The sequence below is a fragment of the Oncorhynchus nerka genome, linkage group LG26 (assembly GCF_034236695.1).
Source record: "Oncorhynchus nerka isolate Pitt River linkage group LG26, Oner_Uvic_2.0, whole genome shotgun sequence".
Classification (NCBI taxonomy): domain Eukaryota; kingdom Metazoa; phylum Chordata; class Actinopteri; order Salmoniformes; family Salmonidae; genus Oncorhynchus; species Oncorhynchus nerka.
Genome location: NC_088421.1, coordinates 36,413,199 through 36,433,548, shown reverse-complemented (window position 1 = coordinate 36,433,548; position 20,350 = coordinate 36,413,199). Strand labels below are relative to the sequence as shown.

Here is a 20,350-nt window from a genome sequence, read left to right as displayed (position 1 = left end):
CAGTGGAAAGAGGGGAACCGGCCAGGCAGAGACAGCAAGGGCGGTTCGTTGCTCCAGAGCCTTTCCGTTCACCTTCACACTCCTGGGCCAGACTACACTCAATCATATGACCCACTGAAGAGATGAGTCTTCAGTAAAGACTTAAAGGTTGAGACTGAGTTTGTGTCTTTCACATGGGTAGGCAGACCATTCCATAAAAATGGAGCTCTATAGGAGAAAGCCCTGCCTCCAGCTGTTTGTTTAGAAATTCTAGGGACAATTAGGAGGCCTGCGTCTTGTAACGGTAGCGTACGTGTAGGTATGTACGGAAGGACCAAATCAGAGAGATGGGTAGGAGCAAGCCCATGTAATGCTTTGTAGGTTAGCAGTAAAACCTTGAAATCAGCCCTTGCCTTGACATGGCCTTGAATACAGGGTGGGTGTCATTTCAATCATATCAACACAATGAATAGAATGAACCTATCCCTTCAGACCACTGCAGTTTAGCTGGTACACCATTTGAAATGTAAATGTAATTGACATTTTAACTTGTAATTACTACCACAAAGATTGAGGCCGGTCCACCCACCGTCGAATGTCAACTGAGATGGTCATGTCTATTATATTGTCTGTATTTCTATGATTTCAGTAGGTTTCCTATGGAAGATTGACAAGAATACTTTAAAACAACATATTCCCATTCAAGACGACATTCTCTGACGTGTGGATCTCCAACCGTCTTTGTGGTACCATTTTTGACATTTCCATTTGGTTCCCATTTTAGTACATTTATCTGCCAAGACAACCACCCTGTATTCAAGAGCATGTTGTTTCAATCGATGGCAGGCAAAACACAAAAACCTCAGATCATGTAAAATAAGGTCTAAGCTACATGTGAATATGAGAGAGAAAAATATGAGTTTAAGAGTTTTTAGGTAATTGACGTTTTAATGTTTAAGAAAATATATTATACACTTTTTTTATTTTAAATAGTTTGATAAGCTTTTAAATATCATCACTCTGAACCCTTTATCTTTTCCAGTGATGAAGACATGGATGTCTCGTCAAATCAAATATTTAGCAGATCTTATTGCTGGTGTTGTGAAATGCTTGTATGGTGGGCTATGCAAAATAGGTGAACTTTGAGCAACTTTATCTCTTGAATGTTTTGGCATTCAGGTCCAAAATGTCACTTTCTGAGCACTTCTACAATGGGCAAATATGTATGGAAGGTTTTATTCAAATGAAAAGGGGTGCTGTCAAAAATAAATGTACCCTGTAGCCTCCTTGTTTCTACTGGGAAAGTGGTGGAGCATTGTATACGTCTTAAATGAGTTGGGTTGGAGTTTTACTGTTTATGGTTTTTACTTTTATCTACCTCTAGTTGTTGCCTCTCTGCCTTCTGGTTTTTAGTCAGCACACAATTAGTTTATTATGCCGCAGGCCTTTCATAAGGAGTATTGTCTTGGTGGCGTGTGTGTTATTGTATCTCATTCAGACCTGGGTTTAAATACTTTTCTACATCTTTAAAAAAAAACTTTGAGCATTTCCTTTAGCCCGCCTGGAGTAACAGGTTGGTGGGGTTTGCACTTTTGTGACTTTTCTATTGGTTCCATTTCACCCGGCAACCTCAATTAAGCACAGCTGAAGTTTAACAAATAATTAATTTGAAATAGTATTTGAACCCAGTTCTGATCTCATTTAGATGCGTAGTTATTCTTGGCAAGGTCTCAGTGCAAGATAGAGGTTTCCTCTCTATAACGTGTCTGTTTTTTCCTTCTCCTTTCCCCAGATGGGCATGTCCCCATCCAGGATGCCCCAGGTGCAAGGCATGATGGGACAGCACGCCAACAGCATGGTGGGACAGACAGCCAATCAGAGCCAGTTCATGCCCCAGAGCCAGTTCTCTCCCAACACCGCCCCTGGCGGGGGTATGATTATGAACAACCTGGGCTCCTCGGCCAGCCGCAAGCACAGGCAGCTGTCACTCAGGTGAGGAGGGAGACACTCACACAGATGGGGCTTGTGATCTGTTGCATTGATAATCTCTGCTGTTGGTTTGATCATATGTGAAGAAGCTGCATTGTAAGTGTTGATGGTTGTCAATATAAGTGTAGTGTTAGAATATGTACGTGTCTGAGTGGGTAGGTTTGTAACTCTATGTGATTATGTAATAGTAGATGGAGCTCTAACTGTAACTTCTGTATCCCAGCCGCCCCTGCCCCGCGGCACCCCTCCACCCAACGCCTCGGCTAACCTGCAGCAGCTCCAGCACCCCCACTCCCACCCACCCCCCCAGGCTCAGCCTTCACCGTCCTCCACCCCCACTCATGTCCCCAGTGGTGGCCTCCCCGCCCGACCCCCCTCGACCCTGGGCATGCAGTCCCCTGCTGCCCCCTCCCAGCCGCTCACGCCCCTGCAGCATCAGCAACCGGGGACCCCCAGCCAGACGCAGCCCAGCTCAGTGCAGCCCCCCAGCACACCGGTAAAATACCTGCTTAGGATCCACAGCACTCTTAGAGGGAGTTATCCTGACCTGGTGAACTGACGAGCATAACTAATGGCTAGTTATATTCTTTCACTTGGGCCCAGAGTATTTCCTGCTTAGGTCATGTAGTCAGGAAATAAATAATGCTCTTTTTAAAGCAGCCTTTGTTACGGTCACAGCACCTAAGTGCTGTCATGCAGCGTTTCCACATTTAAAAAGGTCTATTGAAGGAGCAGCATGATTGGAGTGATACTAAAGCTTTATTAACAATATGGTGTTTCTTTCACATGCCAGCTCTTAATGACTTGTTGTTGTGCCAGTCAACAGCCAGCACCCAGCCTTTGCTTTGAAGGGTCATTCTCAAATGTTTCCCCTCTAGCTGTCCCAGGCGCCAGCCAGTATAGATAACCGCATGCCCACCCCAGGCTCGGTGGCAGAGGTCCACTCCCAACAGGCCCCACCAGACGTGACCCAAACGGAGCACAAAGCCGAGCTCAAAGACGAGGAGGACGACGAGGACGACGACTGTGGCACGGGGAAAAAGCAGCCCAGCGACTTCAAAATGGAGGTGAGGATCAATATTGACTACAAGACACTTGACCAACCAGAGCTTTCTATTTATATGTACGTTATGAATGCAGGTGCTCTTGGATGGAAATATTACAATTCATATGAACTCATCTTGTTATCTGGTACGGTGGCCATGTTGCCCTCCATCTTTCAAAACGTAGTGTCCTACAGAATTATCTAAGTGCACCCTCTAAATGTAGCTGTGCCCCATAGCAGGACGAAGACCAAAAAGACATCAAACCCCTCACGGTCAAGGAGGAGGAGCCAGACGGGGCGGAACCTAAGCAGGAGCCAATGGAGACAAAGGAGGAGAAGAAGCCGGAGATTAAGAATGAACCCAAAGAGGAGGAGGAGGGCGGGGTCAACGGCACTTCAGCGTCCACCTCCCCCACCCAGAACCGCAAAAAAAGTGAGGAGCTGGTTTCTATAAAACTAGCCGGGGCCAGGAGTTTATCCAATGACTAGTAGTTTTTCCCCAGTTGGTCCTATCTTATTGCAGCTCTTTCCTCAGTTATATCAGTCCTCACCTTTACCCTGTTTAGTTTATTAGGATCCCCATTAGCTAGTGCAAATGCAGCATCTACTCTTCCTGGGGTCCACATGAAACGTACAAATACATGACCGTAATAGACTAGAACAACCGAAGGTATTACAATTACAAAAATAAGAGTTTATTATTGGAAAGATGCCAAGAGACAACACATACTATTTAAACACTATATTCTTATATCCAGGTAAGTGAGCTCTTTAGAGGAGAGGTGCTGTGATTCAATATGTTCTGTTTGTAAAGCTAAGAGAGTAACCTCTGGCAGAGCATTCCACTATGAGATGGCTCTATGTATAACTGAGCGATGCATTCAATCTGTTTTTGGTTTGGGTGCTGTGAAGAAACCCATGGTGGTATGTCTGTTTTGTAGTGTATGCAATAGATTATACTAGTGGATAGGCATTTTCAACACATTTCTTAAAAAGACTAGAAGATAATTAGTACATTTCTCCTGAACCATGAGACTATCATGCATGTTGTTGATATTTCTTCTGTGTATGCTGCTCTGAGCCAGCTGCAACTTTGCCAGGTCTTTCTTTGCTGCACTGGACCGTATTACCGGACAGTAATCAAGATGAGATGAGACCAGAGCCTGAACAACTAGGACAGTTTACTTTTGTGTCAAAAACACAGAGCATCCTTTTATATCACATACCCCTCTCTCCATCTTCACAACAACTCTGTCAATATGACTTGACCATGATAACTGACCCTGTGAAGACACTGAAGCGTTCTGAATGTCAGATAGAAATAGAATAAATAGTCTTCACGATGTCCCTTTTCCACATGACAGATTATACTTTTTGTTCTTCATGATAGATTTCTATGATGTTGTACATGATTCATTTGAATAGAGGCCTGACCGCTCTGTCCTTGCTGCAGTCTTTAAGCCAGAGGAGCTTCGCCAGGCCCTGATGCCCACACTAGAGGCCCTCTACAGACAGGACCCAGAGTCTCTGCCCTTCAGACAGCCTGTCGACCCCATGCTGCTGGGCATCCCCGTGAGTACACACATACTCATGTACATACACTTAGATAATCGTACACCCTGAGAGTCTCTCTCTTGATTGGTTATGCCTAGTCATGTATTGATATGAAAACAAATGACAAATTAACTCGTTACTCAGTTCTATACAGATTTCATAGATATAGCCGAGGCTCAATAAGGATTAAGGATCTCTCTCATAACCATGTCCATATCATTCTGGTCAGAGCTATCAGTGAAGCTCTCACAATATCAGTGAAGCTCTCTCTCACAGCCACATTTCATTGATTGGCCTGAAGTTTGATAGCGAATGATAAGGCACCATTAACTCAGTACCACTTAACTCTCTTCTAACCACCCCTCCCCCCCTTCAGGACTACTTTGACATAGTGAAGAAACCTATGGACCTGTCCACTATAAAGCGGAAGCTGGACACAGGTCAGTACCAGGAACCCTGGCAGTATGTGGAAGACATCTGGGTCATGTTCAACAACGCCTGGATCTACAACCGCAAGACGTCCCGCGTCTACAAGTACTGCTCCAAGCTGGCCGAGGTGTTTGAGCTGGAGATAGACCCCGTCATGGTCAGCCTGGGCTACTGCTGTGGCAGGAAGGTGAGATGATGGGAGGGAAGGAGGAGGGATGTTAGTGGAGGAAAGAGAAGGAGTAGAGCGGGAGATTAGTGGTGTTTGAGCTGGAGATAGACCCCGTCATGGTCAGCCTGGGCTACTGCTGTGGCAGGAAGGTGAGACTGAGGGAGTGGAGGAAGAGTAATGGAGGGATGGTGGAAGGGAGACTACAAGTTTTGTGATCTGGAGAAACTCTCAGCTCTAATTGTAGGTTACCGTTAGGGCCAGGAGAAACTCTCAGCTCTAATTGTAGGTTACCATTAGGGCCAGGAGAAACTCTCAGCTCTAATTGTAGGTTATCGTTAGGGCCAGGAGAAACTCTCAGCTCTAATTGTAGGTTACCATTAGGGCCAGGAGAAACTCTCAGCTCTAATTGTAGGTTATCGTTAGGGCCAGGAGAAACTCTCAGCTCTAATTGTAGGTTATCGTTAGGGCCAGGAGAAACTCTCAGCTCTAATTGTATGTAATCGTTAGGGCCAGGAGAAACTCTCAGCTCTAATTGTAGGTTATCGTTAGGGCCAGGAGAAACTCTCAGCTCTAATTGTATGTTACCGTTAGGGCCAGGAGAAACTCAGCTCTAATTGTAGGTTATCGTTAGGGCCAGGAGAAACTCTCAGCTCTAATTGTAGGTTACCGTTAGGGCCTGGAGAAACTCTCAGCTCTAATTGTAGGTTACCATTAGGGCCAGGAGAAACTCTCAGCTCTAATTGTAGGTTATCGTTAGGGCCAGGAGAAACTCTCAGCTCTAATTGTAGGTTATCGTTAGGGCCAGGAGAAACTCTCAGCTCTAATTGTAGGTTACCATTAGGGCCAGGAGAAACTCTCAGCTCTAATTGTAGGTTATCGTTAGGGCCAGGAGTTACCTAAATATGAAGAACTTGTGTCCCTTGATATACGGGCTTGTTAGCCAGGTTTGGGCTGTTGACGCCCTCAAGGTGACCATGGCACATTGCTGCTGATGACCCACAGTGCATTCGGAAAGTTTTCAGACCCCTTTTCCACATTTGAGATGTTTCTACTACTTGATTGGAGTCCACCTGTGGTAAATTCAATTGATTGGACATGATTTGGAAAGGCATATATAAGGTCCCACAGTTGACAGTGCATGTCAGAGCAAAAACCAAGCCGTGAGGTCGAAGGAATTGTCCGTAGAGCTCTGAGACAGGATTGTGTCAAGGCACAAATCTGGGGAAGGGTACCAAAACAATTCAGTGGCCTCCATCATTCTTAAATGGAAGAAGTTTGGAACCACCAAGACTCTTCCTAGAGCTGGCCGCTCGGCCAAACTGAGCAATCTGGGAAGAAGGGCCTTTTGAGGGACGTGACCAAGAACCCAGTGGTCACTCTGACAGAGTTCCTCTGGAGATTGGAGAATCAATCCATTTTTTAAAATAAAAATAATAATAATTAGCCAGAAGAAAGCCCTTCTTACATCAGCTGATGTCACAACGTGCTGTACAGAAACCCAACCTAAAACCCCAAACAGCAAGCAATGCAGGTGTAGAAGCACCGTGGCTAGGAAAAACTCCCTGGAAAGGCTAGAACCTAGGAAAAAACAGAGTGAACCAGGCTATGAGGGGTGGAGATTATAACAGAACATGGCCAAGATGTTCAAATCTTCATAGATGACCAGCAGGGTCAAATGATAGTAATCACAGTGGTTGTAGAGGGTGCAACAGGTCAGCACCTCAGGAGTTAATGTCAGTTGGCTTTTCATAGCCGATCATTCAGAGTATCTCTACCGCTCCTGCTGTTTCTGGAGAGTTGAAAACAGCAGGTCCGGGACAAGGTAGCACTTCCAGTGAATAGATCAGGGTTCCATAGCCGCAGGCAGCACAGTTGAAACTGGAGCAGCAGCAAGGACTCATCAGGTCAGGTAGTCCTGAGGCATGGTCCTGGGGCTCAGAGAGGAGAAATACTCCAAACATAAGACTGACACCTAGCCCCCCGACACAAACTATTGCAGCATAAATACTGGAGGCTGAGACTGGAGGGGTCGGGGAACAATGTGGGCCCGTCCGACGATACCCCCGGACAGAACCTTCCAGAAGGGCAACAATCTCTGCAGCACTCCACCAATCAGGCCTTTATGGTAGAGTGGAAGCCACTCCTCGCTAGACGGAAGCCACTCCTCAGTAAAAGGCACATGACAGCGCGCTCGGAGTTGGCCAAAAGGCCTCCCAGACCATGAGAAGCAAGATTCTTTGGTCTGATGAAACCAAGATTGAACTCTTTGGCCTGAATGCCAAGTGTCATATCTGGAGGAAACCTGGCACCATCCCTACAGTGAAGCATGCTGGTGGCTGCATCATGCTGTGGGAGTGTTTTAAAAAAAAAAAGATTCAGCAGCAGGGACTGGGAGACTTGTCAGGATCGAGGCAAAGATGTACGGAGCAAAGTACAGAGAGATCCTTGATGAAAACCTGCTCCAGAGAGCTCAGGACCTCAAACTGGGTGACGGTTCCCCTTCCAACAGGACAATGACCCTAAGCACACAGCCAAGACAACGCAGGAGTGGCTTCAGGACAAGTCTCAGAATGTCCTTGAGTGGCCCAGCCAGAGCCTTGATTTCAACCCGATTGAACATCTCTGCAGAGAACTGAAAATAGCTGTGCAGCGACGCACCCCATCCAACCTGACAGAGCTTGAGAGGATCTGCAGAGAAGAATGGGAGAAACTCGCAAATATAGGTGTGCCAAGCTTGTAGCGTCACCTAAGACTGAAGGCTGTAATCGCTGCCAGAGGTGCTTCTACAAAGTACTGAGTAAAGGGTCTGATTATTTTTGTAAATGTGATATTTTTTTGCAAGAATGTCTGAACCTGTTTTTGCTTTGTCATTATGGGGTAGTGTGTGTCGATTGATGAGGGGGAAAAACAAATCTATTTTAGAATAAGACTGTAACATAACAATGTGGATAAAGTCAAGGGGTCTGAATATTTTACAAATGCACTGTACTGTCATTTAAGAGGATACAATGCCCTGCAATTCTAATGGAGTTTTACTGGTCACATACACATATTTAGTGGATGCTTGTGTTCCTAGCGCCAACAATGCAGTAGTATCTAACAATACACACAATCTAAAAGTCAAATCATGGAATTAAGAAATATATGAATATTAGAGCAATGTCGGAGTGGCATTGACTAAATACAGTAGAATAGAATACAGTACATACATACTGCTTTTCTCCTCTCATATGTATGTAATCATTATTTGAACTTGATTAAAGTGACTAGTGTTCCATTATTAAAGTGGCCAGTGATTCCAAGTCTATGTATATAGGGCAGCAGCCTCTAAGGTGCAGGGTTGAGTAACCGGGTGGAAGTCGGTTAGTGATTGCTATTTAAGTCTGAAATGACACGACAAGAAACATCCCTAACCCCTCCAGACATGCATAACCATGTGCTGCTGTGTTTACTGTGTGACAGACGGCCACCTGTATGACCCAATGGCTAGACGGTCCTTATAAAGATTGAAACACTTGACTTAACATGATGAGCCTTTTGACTTCCTGTCGTACTTGTGACACTGAGGTACTTCCCAAATGGCACTCTATTCCCTATGTAGTGCACTATGCCCTATGGGCCCTGGTAAAAAAATATATAGTATACTCTACATAAGGAATAGCGTGCCCTTTGGGATATAAGCCTGAGACTACGTACCAGTGAAAGGGGAACTTTCAGAGGAACACTAGGTTTTAATTAGGGAGAATCTGTGGACAGGACTGACCTGGCTGAATGCTAGACAGTGTAGAAGTGGATTCACTAACCCTTTCTCCCTGTGTTCCTCCACAGTTTGAGTTCTCACCCCAGACCCTCTGCTGCTATGGCAAGCAGCTGTGCACCATCTCCAGAGACGGAACCTACTTCAGCTACCAGAACAGGTAAGTCCACACTCCATGTGTGTGTGTGTGGGGGGGGGCAGGTAGGCAGGGCAGGTGAAGGAAAGGGGGAGATGGAGAGAGAAGGGGAATAGGATTGTGCTCTCACAGTACATTGTAATGTTAGTTCAGGTACATGAAAAACAATGAATAATTATGATGAGAGTATTCTAAGATGGTATTTCACCAGAGGGATGGTGCGTACTAGATACTGGAAGGGTTACATGTTAAAAGGAGTGTAGCCTACATTGACAGGATCTTCAGGTTTCCCTTCAAGCCCGATGTGCTGCAATATCAGCACCACTGCTCCCCCTGCTGTTCACAAATTGCTATTGCACTTCAGTAGCTCCAAATATTGCATCCATTCGGATGCATTGCAGTTGCATGTAGTTGAGTTCATCTGAACTCAGCGCAGTGAAGCTCGTTAGGGTTAACTACTCTATCCCTTCTGGAAGCACGTTGATGCATTTTACACTAGTTATTTACCCACATTTTTAAAAGTAATTTCAACAAAAATAGTTATGAAAAGTTCCAAAGACAAGCAGAGGTGATCCATGTGTCTGTGTTCTGGGTGCACCCCTCTCTCCCCTACATCACCAGGGCTGGCATTCACTCCAACAGTCTCCCAACCGGCATGATCATATCAATCATATCATATGCCTGTGCATTACTAAAGCTTTACGTGGAGAACTAGTGGAACTTAGTAGTTCAGCCAAGTGGTTATACTTATTAGTATGGATATTCAAATGTACTAATGATTTGCTTTTCTTATATTAACATTCATGCTCCTCCCATCAACATGGTTAGCGTTCCTGTGTCATTTCAGTATGCTTGTATGAGAAGATGTGTGAATGACTGTCATGACCATTCTCATGGTGACTAACCTGTATTCTACCTTCACTCTGCCCTGTCCTCTTGTCTCTGTCCTCTGTCTTTCTGTCCTCTTGTCTCTGTCCTCTTGTCTCTGTCCTCTTGTCTCTGTCCTCTTGTCTCCTGTCCTCTTGTCTCTGTCCTGTCTTTCTGTCCTCTTGCCTCTGTCTTTCTGTCCTCTTGTCTCTGTCCTCTGCCTGTGTTATGCTTTGCCATTCTGCCACCCATTGTGCCACACGTGTGCCGGCTTGCCAACTTTCCCTGTGCTTCTGCTACTGTGTGCCCGCTCTAGCTCACCCAAATATGGCCTTGTTGCCGACAGGTATCACTTCTGTGAGAAGTGCTTCAACGAGATCCAGGGCAATAGCGTCACCCTGGGAGACGACCCGGCACAGCCACAGACGTAAGTTCATGGTGGAATCTGTGGTAACGTTTTCATGTCAATACATTGAAAAAACACTGGGAAACAATGCTCTGTTTGATTTGGATTAGTTCTGTAGTTTTTATATTTTTTACCACATTCTGGAGCGAATCCCAACTTTCACTTAGTCATGTATTGATGAAAATTCAAGTTAAGTGAACATTTTGTTAGTGGAAGTAACCGCCCTTAATTCTCCACTGATTCCATCTTTCCTTAGTGGATATCCTTAGTCCATGATTATAAATACTGGTCCAGAAGTGGTAGGCTTAGCTAATTATAGTCAAAGCTTATGAAAAAAGGGAATCTTTATTCATATGAGTGGGCTGCGTGTTTGGGGCGTTGGCTGTAGAGTATCAGAACTGATTCTAACTGGTCATCCGTTGTCTCTGTCCTCCAGTATGATATCTAAAGACCAGTTTGAAAAGAAGAAAAATGACATGTTGGATCCAGAACCGTGAGTATTGGTGTACCTTACCGTCTCAAACTGTTTACGTTTGATGGGGTTTTAGCTCTTTTCATTCTGCTTTAAAGCTTCTAAATACGTTGGCGATGAGCCGTCATGTACAGTATGCATCACAGTATGTACAGTATGCATCACAGTATGCTGTACAGTATGCATCACAGTATGCTGTACCGTATGTACCACAGTATGTACAGTATGTACCACAGTATGTACAGTATGCACCACGGTATGTACCGTATGTACCACACTATATACAGTATGTACCACAGTATGCATCACAGTATGCTGTACTGTATGTACCACAGTATGTACAGTATGTACCATAGTATGTACAGTATGTACCACATGATGTACAGTATGTACCACCGTATGTACCGTATGTACCACACTATATACAGTATGTGCCACAGTATGCACATGATGTACCACATTATGTACAGTATGTACCACAGTATGTACAGTATGTACCACAATATGTACCACAGTAGGTACCACTGTATGTATGGTATGTACCACTGTATGTACAGTATGTACGGTATGTACCACGGTATGTAGTACAGTATGTACCAATAATGATTTGGACCATTTAAATCAAATCAAATCAAATTTATTTATATAGCCCTTCGTACATCAGCTGATATCCCAAAGTGCTGTACAGAAACCCAGCCTAAAACCCCAAACAGCAAACAATGCAGGTGTAAAAGCACTAATCAGCCACACAAGTGGATACATTGCATTTAAAATACAGGAGGATGAAAGTATTGTCCTGATTTGAGAGATCTGTCAAACAAAGAAATGAAAATGAATAACCATTGATGGTGAATAGTGTATGAGCCTTGTCTCTTGCACCTGTCCCTCGCTTTTTCCATTCGATCACGGAGCGTGAGATGACCGCCCCAAGTACATGGGCAATGGTGGCTGCAAAAGTCTTTTGAATTAGGTGACAATTCTAACTGATATTTTATGTAACTAGATTCATTGCTATCAGTCACTGACATTTACCACTACATTTTTAAAGGGTGTATACCAAGGTTCGGGGTCAATTCCATTTCAACTGCGAATTTTAATGAATTGAAGTCACTTCCTGAATTGACCCCCAACTCTTGTACATACAGTTATCCAACGCATTAGTATTTTGTCTCACGCCCATATGTCAGTCAACTGTTGTATATATTACCCACTCTGCAGTATCTGTGAACAAGCAAGTCTCTTCTTGGAGACCGAGGTGTTGGTGTACCTTCTCTGACCAGCCTTCTCTCTCTCCTCACACAGGTTTGTTGAATGTAAAGACTGTGGACGGAAGATGCACCAGATCTGTGTGCTGCATTATGATGTCATCTGGCCATCGGGGTAAGCCTCATGTACCCTGAACAGACGAACGGCCCCGTGTGTCTTCTGATCGCTGTTTCTGACTGTCTATATGACACTTCCACTTTCCCTCAGCTTCATTTGCGACATCTGTCTGAAGAAGTCCAGCAAGACGAGGAAAGAGAACAAGTTCGCTGCCAAAAGTAAGTTTGAGATTGTGTTGAATAATTGTGTCGATCCGAGTGGATCCACCATTGTAGACGTGTGATGGAAGTTATTCCAGTAACTCGTGGTGAGGATGTAAGGTTTGATTGTGACCTGCATCTGCATAACCTGTAGGACAACTGAAGTATTTGATGGTATCTGTCTCGCAGGGCTACAGACGACGAGGTTGGGCATGTACATCGAGGACCGGGTGAATAAGTACCTGAAGAGGCAGAACCACCCTGAGGCCGGGGAGGTGTTTGTACGGGTGGTGGCTAGCTCCGACAAAAATGTTGAAATCAAACCTGGCATGAAATCTAGGTAAGGAAGGACTGCAGCTGCTCCAACAGTGAAATGACCCCTTATCAATACTTTTGAAACCAGTTTATTGAACATGTTGAGAAAGATGTTCATTGAGGATTATTCTAATAAAGTTGTCTTCCAAGAGTTGCTCCAATATGTTTTTCATCTTCGGTTTGCTCCTTTGTTCATGCACCTTGGTTGGAAAGCGATGGCGCGGTAGTGTTCTTGATAGTGCTGAGGAGATTCTGTGGCAGAAGGCGTCTACACCGTTAATGATGAGTGACGTTCCATGTGGTTGTGGATGTGGAGATTTCTCCCTTACTAGTAAAAGCACTATATAAATGTTTAGTTCACTAATTAATTGATTAACTGTGTTTGTCTCCCCAGGTTTGTGGACTCGGGTGAAATGCAGGAGACCTTCCCTTACAGAACCAAAGCACTTTTTGCATTTGAGGAGATTGACGGTGTGGACGTGTGTTTCTTCGGTATGCACGTCCAGGAGTACGGTTCCGAGTGCGCCTTCCCCAACACCAGGTAAACACTTTGACGTAGTAATAACACAACATAATACACTTCTTAACAGTAATACACTCGTTCCCAACACCAGGTAAACACTTTGACGTAGTAATAACACAACATAATACACTTCTTAACAGTAATACACTCGTTCCCAACACCAGGTAAACACTTTGACGTAGTAATAACACAACATAATACACTTCTTAACAGTAATACACTCGTTCCCAACACCAGGTAAACACTTTGACGTAGTAATAACACAACATAATACACTTCTTAACAGTAATACACTCGTTCCCAACACCAGGTAACTGACACTTCAGAACGAGGATGATAATATAAACTCAGCAATAAAAGAAACATCCTCTCACTGTCAACTGCGTTTATTTTCAACTTAACATGTGTAAATATTTGTATGACCACAACCAGATTCAACAACTGAGACATAAAATGAACAAGTTCCACAGAAATGTGACTAACAGAAATGGAATAATGTGTCCCTGAACAAAGGGGGGGGGTCAAAAGTAACAGTCAGTATCTGGTGTGGCCACCAGCTGCATTAAGCACTGCAGTGCATCTCCTCCTCATGGACTGCACCAGATTTGCCAGTTATTGCTGTGAGATGTTACCCCACTCTTCCACCAAGGCACCTGCAAGTTCCCGGACATATCTGGGGGGAATGGCCCTAGCCCTCACCCTCCGGTCCAACAGGTCCCAGATGTTCTCAATGGGATTGTGATCCGGGCTCTTTGCTGGCCACGGCAGAACACTGGCATTCCTGTCTTGCAGGAAATCACACACAGAACGATCAGTATGGCTGGTGGTATTGTCATGCTGGAGGGTCATGTCAGGATGAGCCTGCAGGAAGGGTACCACATGAGGGAGGAGGATGTCTTCCCTGTAATGTGACACACCGCCCCAGACCTTGACGGACCCTCCACCTCCAAATCGATCCCGCTCCAGAGTACAGGCCTCGGTGTAACGCTCATTCCTTTGACAATAAACGCTAATCTGACCATCACCCCTGGTGAAACAGACACCTGTCTGGTCCAGCGACGGTGGGTTTGTGCCCATAGACGACGTTGTTGCTGGTGATGTCTGGTGAGGACCTGCCTTACAACAGGCCTACAAGCCCTCAGTCCAGCCTCTCTCAGCCTATTGCGGACAGTCAGAGCACTGATGGAGGGATTGTGCGTTCCTGGTGTAACTCAGGCAGTTGCTGTTGCCATCCTGTACCTGTCCCGCAGGTGTGATGTCCGGATGTACCGATCCTGTGCAGGTGTTGTTACACGTGGTCTGCCACTGTGAGGACGGTCAGCTGTCCGTCCTGTCTCCCTGTAGCGTTGTCTTAGGCGTCTGACAGTACAGACACATCTGCAGTCCTCATGCCTCCTTGCAGCATGCCTAAGGCACGTTAACGCAGATGAGCAGGAACCCTGGGCATCTTTCTTTTGGTGTTTTCAGAGTCAGTAGAAAGGCCTCTTTAGTGTCCTAAGTTTTCATAACTGTGACCTTAATTGCCTACCGTCTGTAAGCTGTTAGTGTCTTAACGACAGTTCCACAGGTGCATGTTCATTACTTGTTTATGGTTCATTGAACAAGCATGGAAAACAGTGTTTAAACCCTTTACAATAAAGATCTGTGAAGTTATTGGTATTTTTACTAATTATCTTTGAAAGACGGGGTCCTGATAAAGGGATGTTTCTGCTGAGTTTATGTAGTATTATTTTAAAGAGTAGCGTAATGACCTCTTCTGAACAGTAGCCTACATACTGGACTATTGGAAGACTTAAGAGTGGAAGGCTTGAGATTCTATGCAAGGTGGGCCAGCTTAGCGATAAAACACCTAGTCAACCAGCTTAGCAATAGTTACTTAGTGTAGAATTAAAATTAAATTAAGTTGTTGAAGTGTTTCCATTACCCATTTAGGAAAATTGCGCATTAGGCCTAGTAAATTGGTGACAGCCCCGCAGGTGTGATGTTCAGATGTACCAGGTTAGCTATAGTTGTCAGTGTAACAGGCCTAGTTAACCAGGTTAGCTATAGTTGTCAGTGTAACAGGCCTGGTTAACCAGGTTAGCTATAGTTGTCAGTGTAACAGGCCTGGTTAACCAGGTTAGCTATAGTTGTCAGTGTAACAGGCCTGGTTAACCAGGTTAGCTATAGTTGTCAGTGTAACAGGCCTGGTTAACCAGGTTAGCTATAGTTGTCAGTGTAACAGGCCTGGTTAACCAGGTTAGCTATAGTTGTCAGTGTAACAGGCCTGGTTAACCAGGTTAGCTATAGTTGTCAGTGTAACAGGCCTGGTTAACCAGGTTAGCTATAGTTGTCAGTGTAACAGGCCTGGTTAACCAGGTTAGCTATAGTTGTCAGTGTAACGGGCCTGGTTAACCAGGTTAGCTATAGTTGTCAGTGTAACGGGCCTGGTTAACCAGGTTAGCTATAGTTGTCAGTGTAACACACCTCGTGTCTTCTTCTCTCCAGACGGGTTTACATATCGTATCTGGACAGTATTCACTTCTTCAAGCCCCGGGCGTTGAGGACGGCAGTCTACCATGAGATCTTGATAGGGTACCTGGAGTACGTTAAGAAACTGGGGTAGGTTTTCAATACCGGTGACAACACTTCCATTCAATCATTACACTGCTTTTCCTGGCTGGTTTCCTGTACACAGATGAAGCCTAGTCCTGGACTAAAAAGCTATTTCAGTGGAGAATATCATGCTTCTTAGTCCAGGACTAGGCCTCATTTATGTCTGTAAACCCGTTAGTGTGTCCAGGCAGGTTTAGGAATAGCTCAATCTTGCAAACTCATTTTGAAATAATTTCTTAACAAAGAATATTCCCAAGATATTTGTCTCAGTAGCTTGAAATGCATGACGTTGAACCTAAAAGCTGTCCTCTCCATCCCTGGTCCCATGCAGCTATGTGTATGGTCATATCTGGGCGTGCCCCCCCAGTGAAGGGGACGACTACATCTTCCACTGCCACCCGCAGGACCAGAAGATCCCCAAGCCCAAGAGGCTGCAGGAGTGGTACAGGAAGATGCTGGAGAAGGCCTTCGCAGAGAGGATCCTCCATGATTTCAAGGTGAGACATGAAGGGGACCTTGGCTGTGTTCATTAGGCACCAAACAGAAGGCAAAGGATTGGAACTCGGAGGGACTCGTCTGGAATTGGTACAATAAGAAATAGCATTTTTAAGTGTCTTCTGTCTTAGGCCCGTGCTTACTTTTCTTATTAAATGCTGTTTTGAGTGTGGCATTATCTCACACCATCAGCCCCATCTGTTCAGTCTAAGTAACAAGCGTCTTTTCTCCAGGACATCTTCAAGCAGGCCACGGAGGACCGTATTACCAGTGCCAACGAGATGCCCTACTTCGAAGGGGACTTCTGGCCCAACGTGCTGGAGGAGAGCATCAAGGAGCTGGAGCAGGAGGAGGAGGAGAGGAAGAAGGAAGAGAATGTGGCCTCCTGTGAGACCCCCGAGGTAAGACGGAGTGCTTTGTACAATGGAGGGGTGGACCCAATCCGACCCCTAGACACCATGTCCTATGAATTTGTAGAGGTCTCGGAGGATTTCATTGGTATAAGCAGTACTGTGAAAACGTCTACCTATCAGAGGAGAGGGCAGATGATGGTGTCTGTCCTCCTGTCTTTCGACAGCCACTTGGTCAAAGCATGTCACAGACCTATTCTTCTTTTGCCATTTATTTATGTCCATGTGTCCTCCATCGCCTCTGTTAACAGCTCTTTGTCCCCCCCCCCCCCTCTCATATCAGCACACTGCTGACAGCAAAAACGCCAAGAAGAAGAACAACAAGAAGACCAATAAAAACAAGAGCAGCGTGAGCCGAGCCAATAAGAAGAAGCCTGGCATGCCCAATGTAGCCAACGACCTGTCCCAGAAGCTCTACTCCACGCTGGAGAAACACAAGGAGGTAGATGTCACTCACTCCACCCACTCATATAACATACACTGTAAAGCCCCGTTACCTTCCTCATCTCTCACTCCTTTAGTTGATCACAGTTTTGTAAGGACTTCTGTGGTCACAGTATCTGTAGAGGCTCAGATCCAACACTAACATATCACTTAGAATGAAGCCATGCATTGAACTTGCATTCTAACTGGTGTACTAGTGAGGATATTGAAACACAACCACTTCTAGCTTGTGACTTCCTGTCCTCTCTTTTGTCTGATAATCTGACTCATGTCTCCCTCTCTACCTCCCTCTCCACCCTCTCCCTCAGGTGTTCTTTGTGATCCACCTCCACGCGGGACCCTCGGTCAACACCCTCCCCCCTATCATGGATCCAGACCCCCTGCTGACCTGCGACCTGATGGACGGCCGCGACGCCTTCCTCACCCTGGCCCGGGACAAGCACTGGGAGTTCAGCTCTCTGCGGAGGTGCAAGTGGAGCACCATGTGTATGTTGGTGGAGCTGCACAACCAGGGCCAGGACCGCTTCGTCTACACCTGCAACGAGTGTAAACACCACGTGGAGACGCGCTGGCACTGCACCGTCTGTGAGGTAAGCCAGGGGGTGATGGTGCTGATTCATCACACATACCTCAACACACACTCTGACAGCATGTAATACATGGATATTGTCAATTCACTTTTTTAAAACTGGAAGCAAAGGAAGTATTTTATTGTATGTTTATTTCACTTAAAAAGTGTGCTCTTGCAAGATCATCGATAAATTGTCAAATGATTTTAAAGGTCTAATGCAGCCGTTTTTATCTCTATCATATCTTTTCTGGGTAACAATGAATTACCTTAATGTGATGGTTTCAATATAAATGGTCAAAAAAGAAGCTTAGCAAAGATACATTTCTCAAGTAGGATTTTTGCTCGGACTATCTGGGAGTGGCTTGGGTGGCGAGGGTGAAACTGAAAATGAGCTGTTATTGGCCCGAGAGGTTTGGAATGCTTTTTCTTATTGATCTATTAACTGATTTACCGCCTGGTTATGTCACCATGGAAGGCCAAAACTCCATCCCACCAAAACAGGCAGAAATGTCAGGTGGTCTTTTCAATCTGCTCTTACACTAAAAGGGCCGTATCTCACAGTTTTATTCCAACCTCATAATGTGGAAATCCATAAAACAGGACAGTCACCTTTTTGACAGCGCTGGACCTTCAATACATTTTGTGATTAAACGTCATCACATTTGTAACAAGTTGGTGCAGGTATGTGTGTGTGGGGCTGGGAGTGTGTAACCATAGAAACATTATGAGTGGAACTGTGATATGTGGTGTTTTCTCTCTCGCAGGACTTTGATCTATGCATCAACTGCTACGCTGCCAAGGGCCACGAGCACAAGATGGTTAAGTGGGGCCTCGGGCTGGACGACGACAGCAACGGAGCGGGCGGTGCCGGGGGCGAGGCCTCCCAGAGTCCTCAAGAATCCCGCCGCCTCTCCATCCAACGCTGCATCCAGTCCCTGGTCCACGCCTGTCAGTGCCGCAACGCCAACTGCTCGCTGCCCTCCTGCCAGAAGATGAAGCGCGTGGTGCAGCACACCAAAGGTTGCAAGAGGAAGACCAACGGCGGCTGCCCCGTGTGCAAGCAGCTCATCGCCCTGTGCTGCTACCACGCCAAACACTGCCAGGAGAACAAGTGTCCCGTGCCCTTCTGTCTGAACATCAAGCACAAGCTGAGGCAGCAGCAGCTCCAGCACCGCTTACAACAGGCTCAGATGATGAGGAGAAGAATGGCCACTATGGCCGGGCGTGGAATGGCACCTCAGAGCCTGCCGTCGCCACCTACCTCAGCCACCCCCGGCACCCCCACCTCGGGCGGACAGACCCCCAGCACACCCACCCACACCCCCCAGGCCTCCTTACCCATCAGCCAGCCCCAGCAGCAGCCGCCCCCCAACGTGACAGCCGGCATGGCCCAGCAACAACCCGGCTTTCCCAACAACGGACGCACCAGCCAGCCGCCAACGCCAGTTCCACAAGGGGGAAAGCCGGGGCCCCAGTCTTCCCCCCTACATCAGGTGCAGTCGCCCCTGCCCAACATACCCAACATGACCCCCCAACAACAACAGATTCCCCAACAACAACAACAACCGCCCCCGCTGGCCGCTCTGAAGATGGCCCGGCACATAGAGATGGTGGCCAAGGCCAAGCAGCAGCAGCAGCAGCAACAACAGAACTACAACATGAACATGCCCAACGGTGTGCCCATGAACCACCCCCGCATGGTGGGGCCTATGCAAGGCCAGATGGGGCCAGGGCAGATGCAGCAGATGATGGGGCCCCGGGGCCCCCAAGTGATGCAGTCTATGCAGCAGGGCCAGTGGGGCCCCCAGGGGGGGATGCAGCAGCAGAACCCCCTCCAGAACCCCCAAGCGGTCCAACAACAGCAGCAAGGCCTACCCCAGCAAGGTGGACCCATGGCCCCCCAACAGGCTCAGGGAAACTCCACTCAGTTGATGCAGCAGCGGCCCATGATGCAGCAGCAGCCCGGCCTTCAGATGCCCGGGGGGGTCCACATGCCCCCCCAGGGTCCCCCTCAGCAGCAGGGCATGACGCCACAGCAACAAGGGGGCATGCCTCGGGGCATCCCGGGAAACATCGCCCCCAATGCCCTGCAGGACCTCCTGAGGACCCTCAAGTCGCCCAGCTCTCCCCAGCAGCAACAGCAGGTGCTCAACATCCTCAAGTCCAACCCCCACCTCATGGCCGCCTTCATCAAGCAGCGCACGGCCAAGTACCAGGCAAGCCAACTACCGGGCCAGCAGCAGCAGCAGAACCCCCAACAACAACAACAGAGCCCCCAGGCGATCCTGGGAGGCCAGGCTGGGATGCAGGCCATGGCTGCTGCCATGCAGGCTGGGGCAGTGCAGCAGAGGCCTGGGGTGGGCATGCCCCCCCAGCAGCAGCAGCCTGGCCCTCAGCAAGTTGGTGGCCCCCAGGGTATGGCCACCATGGGCCCACAGGGACAACAACTGATGAACGCCGCCGCACACAACGGCAACCCCCAGCTCTACCGCAGGCAGCTGCTCCGGATGCAACAGATGCAGCAGCAGCAGCAACAACAACAACAACAGCAACAACAACAACAGCAGCAACAACAACAACAACAGCAAGGAGCCATGCCCCAGGGCCTTCCAGGCCAGTTCCCCCAGCAGCAGGGAGGAGCAGCCAGCTACTCCCAGCTCCGCATGCAGCA

At 46.9% G+C, this 20,350-nt stretch overlaps 1 protein-coding gene across 1 annotated transcript in view; it reads left to right on the top strand.

The window, feature by feature from the left end:
• Window positions 1-20,350, top strand: part of crebbpb (CREB binding protein b) — an 82,634-nt gene that overhangs the window by 60,724 nt on the left and 1,560 nt on the right. The window contains 20 exon segments of the mRNA XM_065010585.1: window positions 1,772-1,945; window positions 1,948-2,002; window positions 2,187-2,464; window positions 2,847-3,035; window positions 3,251-3,446; window positions 4,467-4,585; window positions 4,944-5,183; window positions 8,994-9,082; window positions 10,242-10,352; window positions 10,768-10,824; window positions 12,106-12,183; window positions 12,277-12,344; window positions 12,516-12,666; window positions 13,036-13,182; window positions 15,652-15,765; window positions 16,091-16,256; window positions 16,488-16,655; window positions 16,948-17,106; window positions 17,417-17,698; window positions 18,444-20,350. Of these exon segments, the coding sequence (XP_064866657.1) occupies window positions 1,772-1,945; window positions 1,948-2,002; window positions 2,187-2,464; window positions 2,847-3,035; window positions 3,251-3,446; window positions 4,467-4,585; window positions 4,944-5,183; window positions 8,994-9,082; window positions 10,242-10,352; window positions 10,768-10,824; window positions 12,106-12,183; window positions 12,277-12,344; window positions 12,516-12,666; window positions 13,036-13,182; window positions 15,652-15,765; window positions 16,091-16,256; window positions 16,488-16,655; window positions 16,948-17,106; window positions 17,417-17,698; window positions 18,444-20,350 (4,748 nt within the window).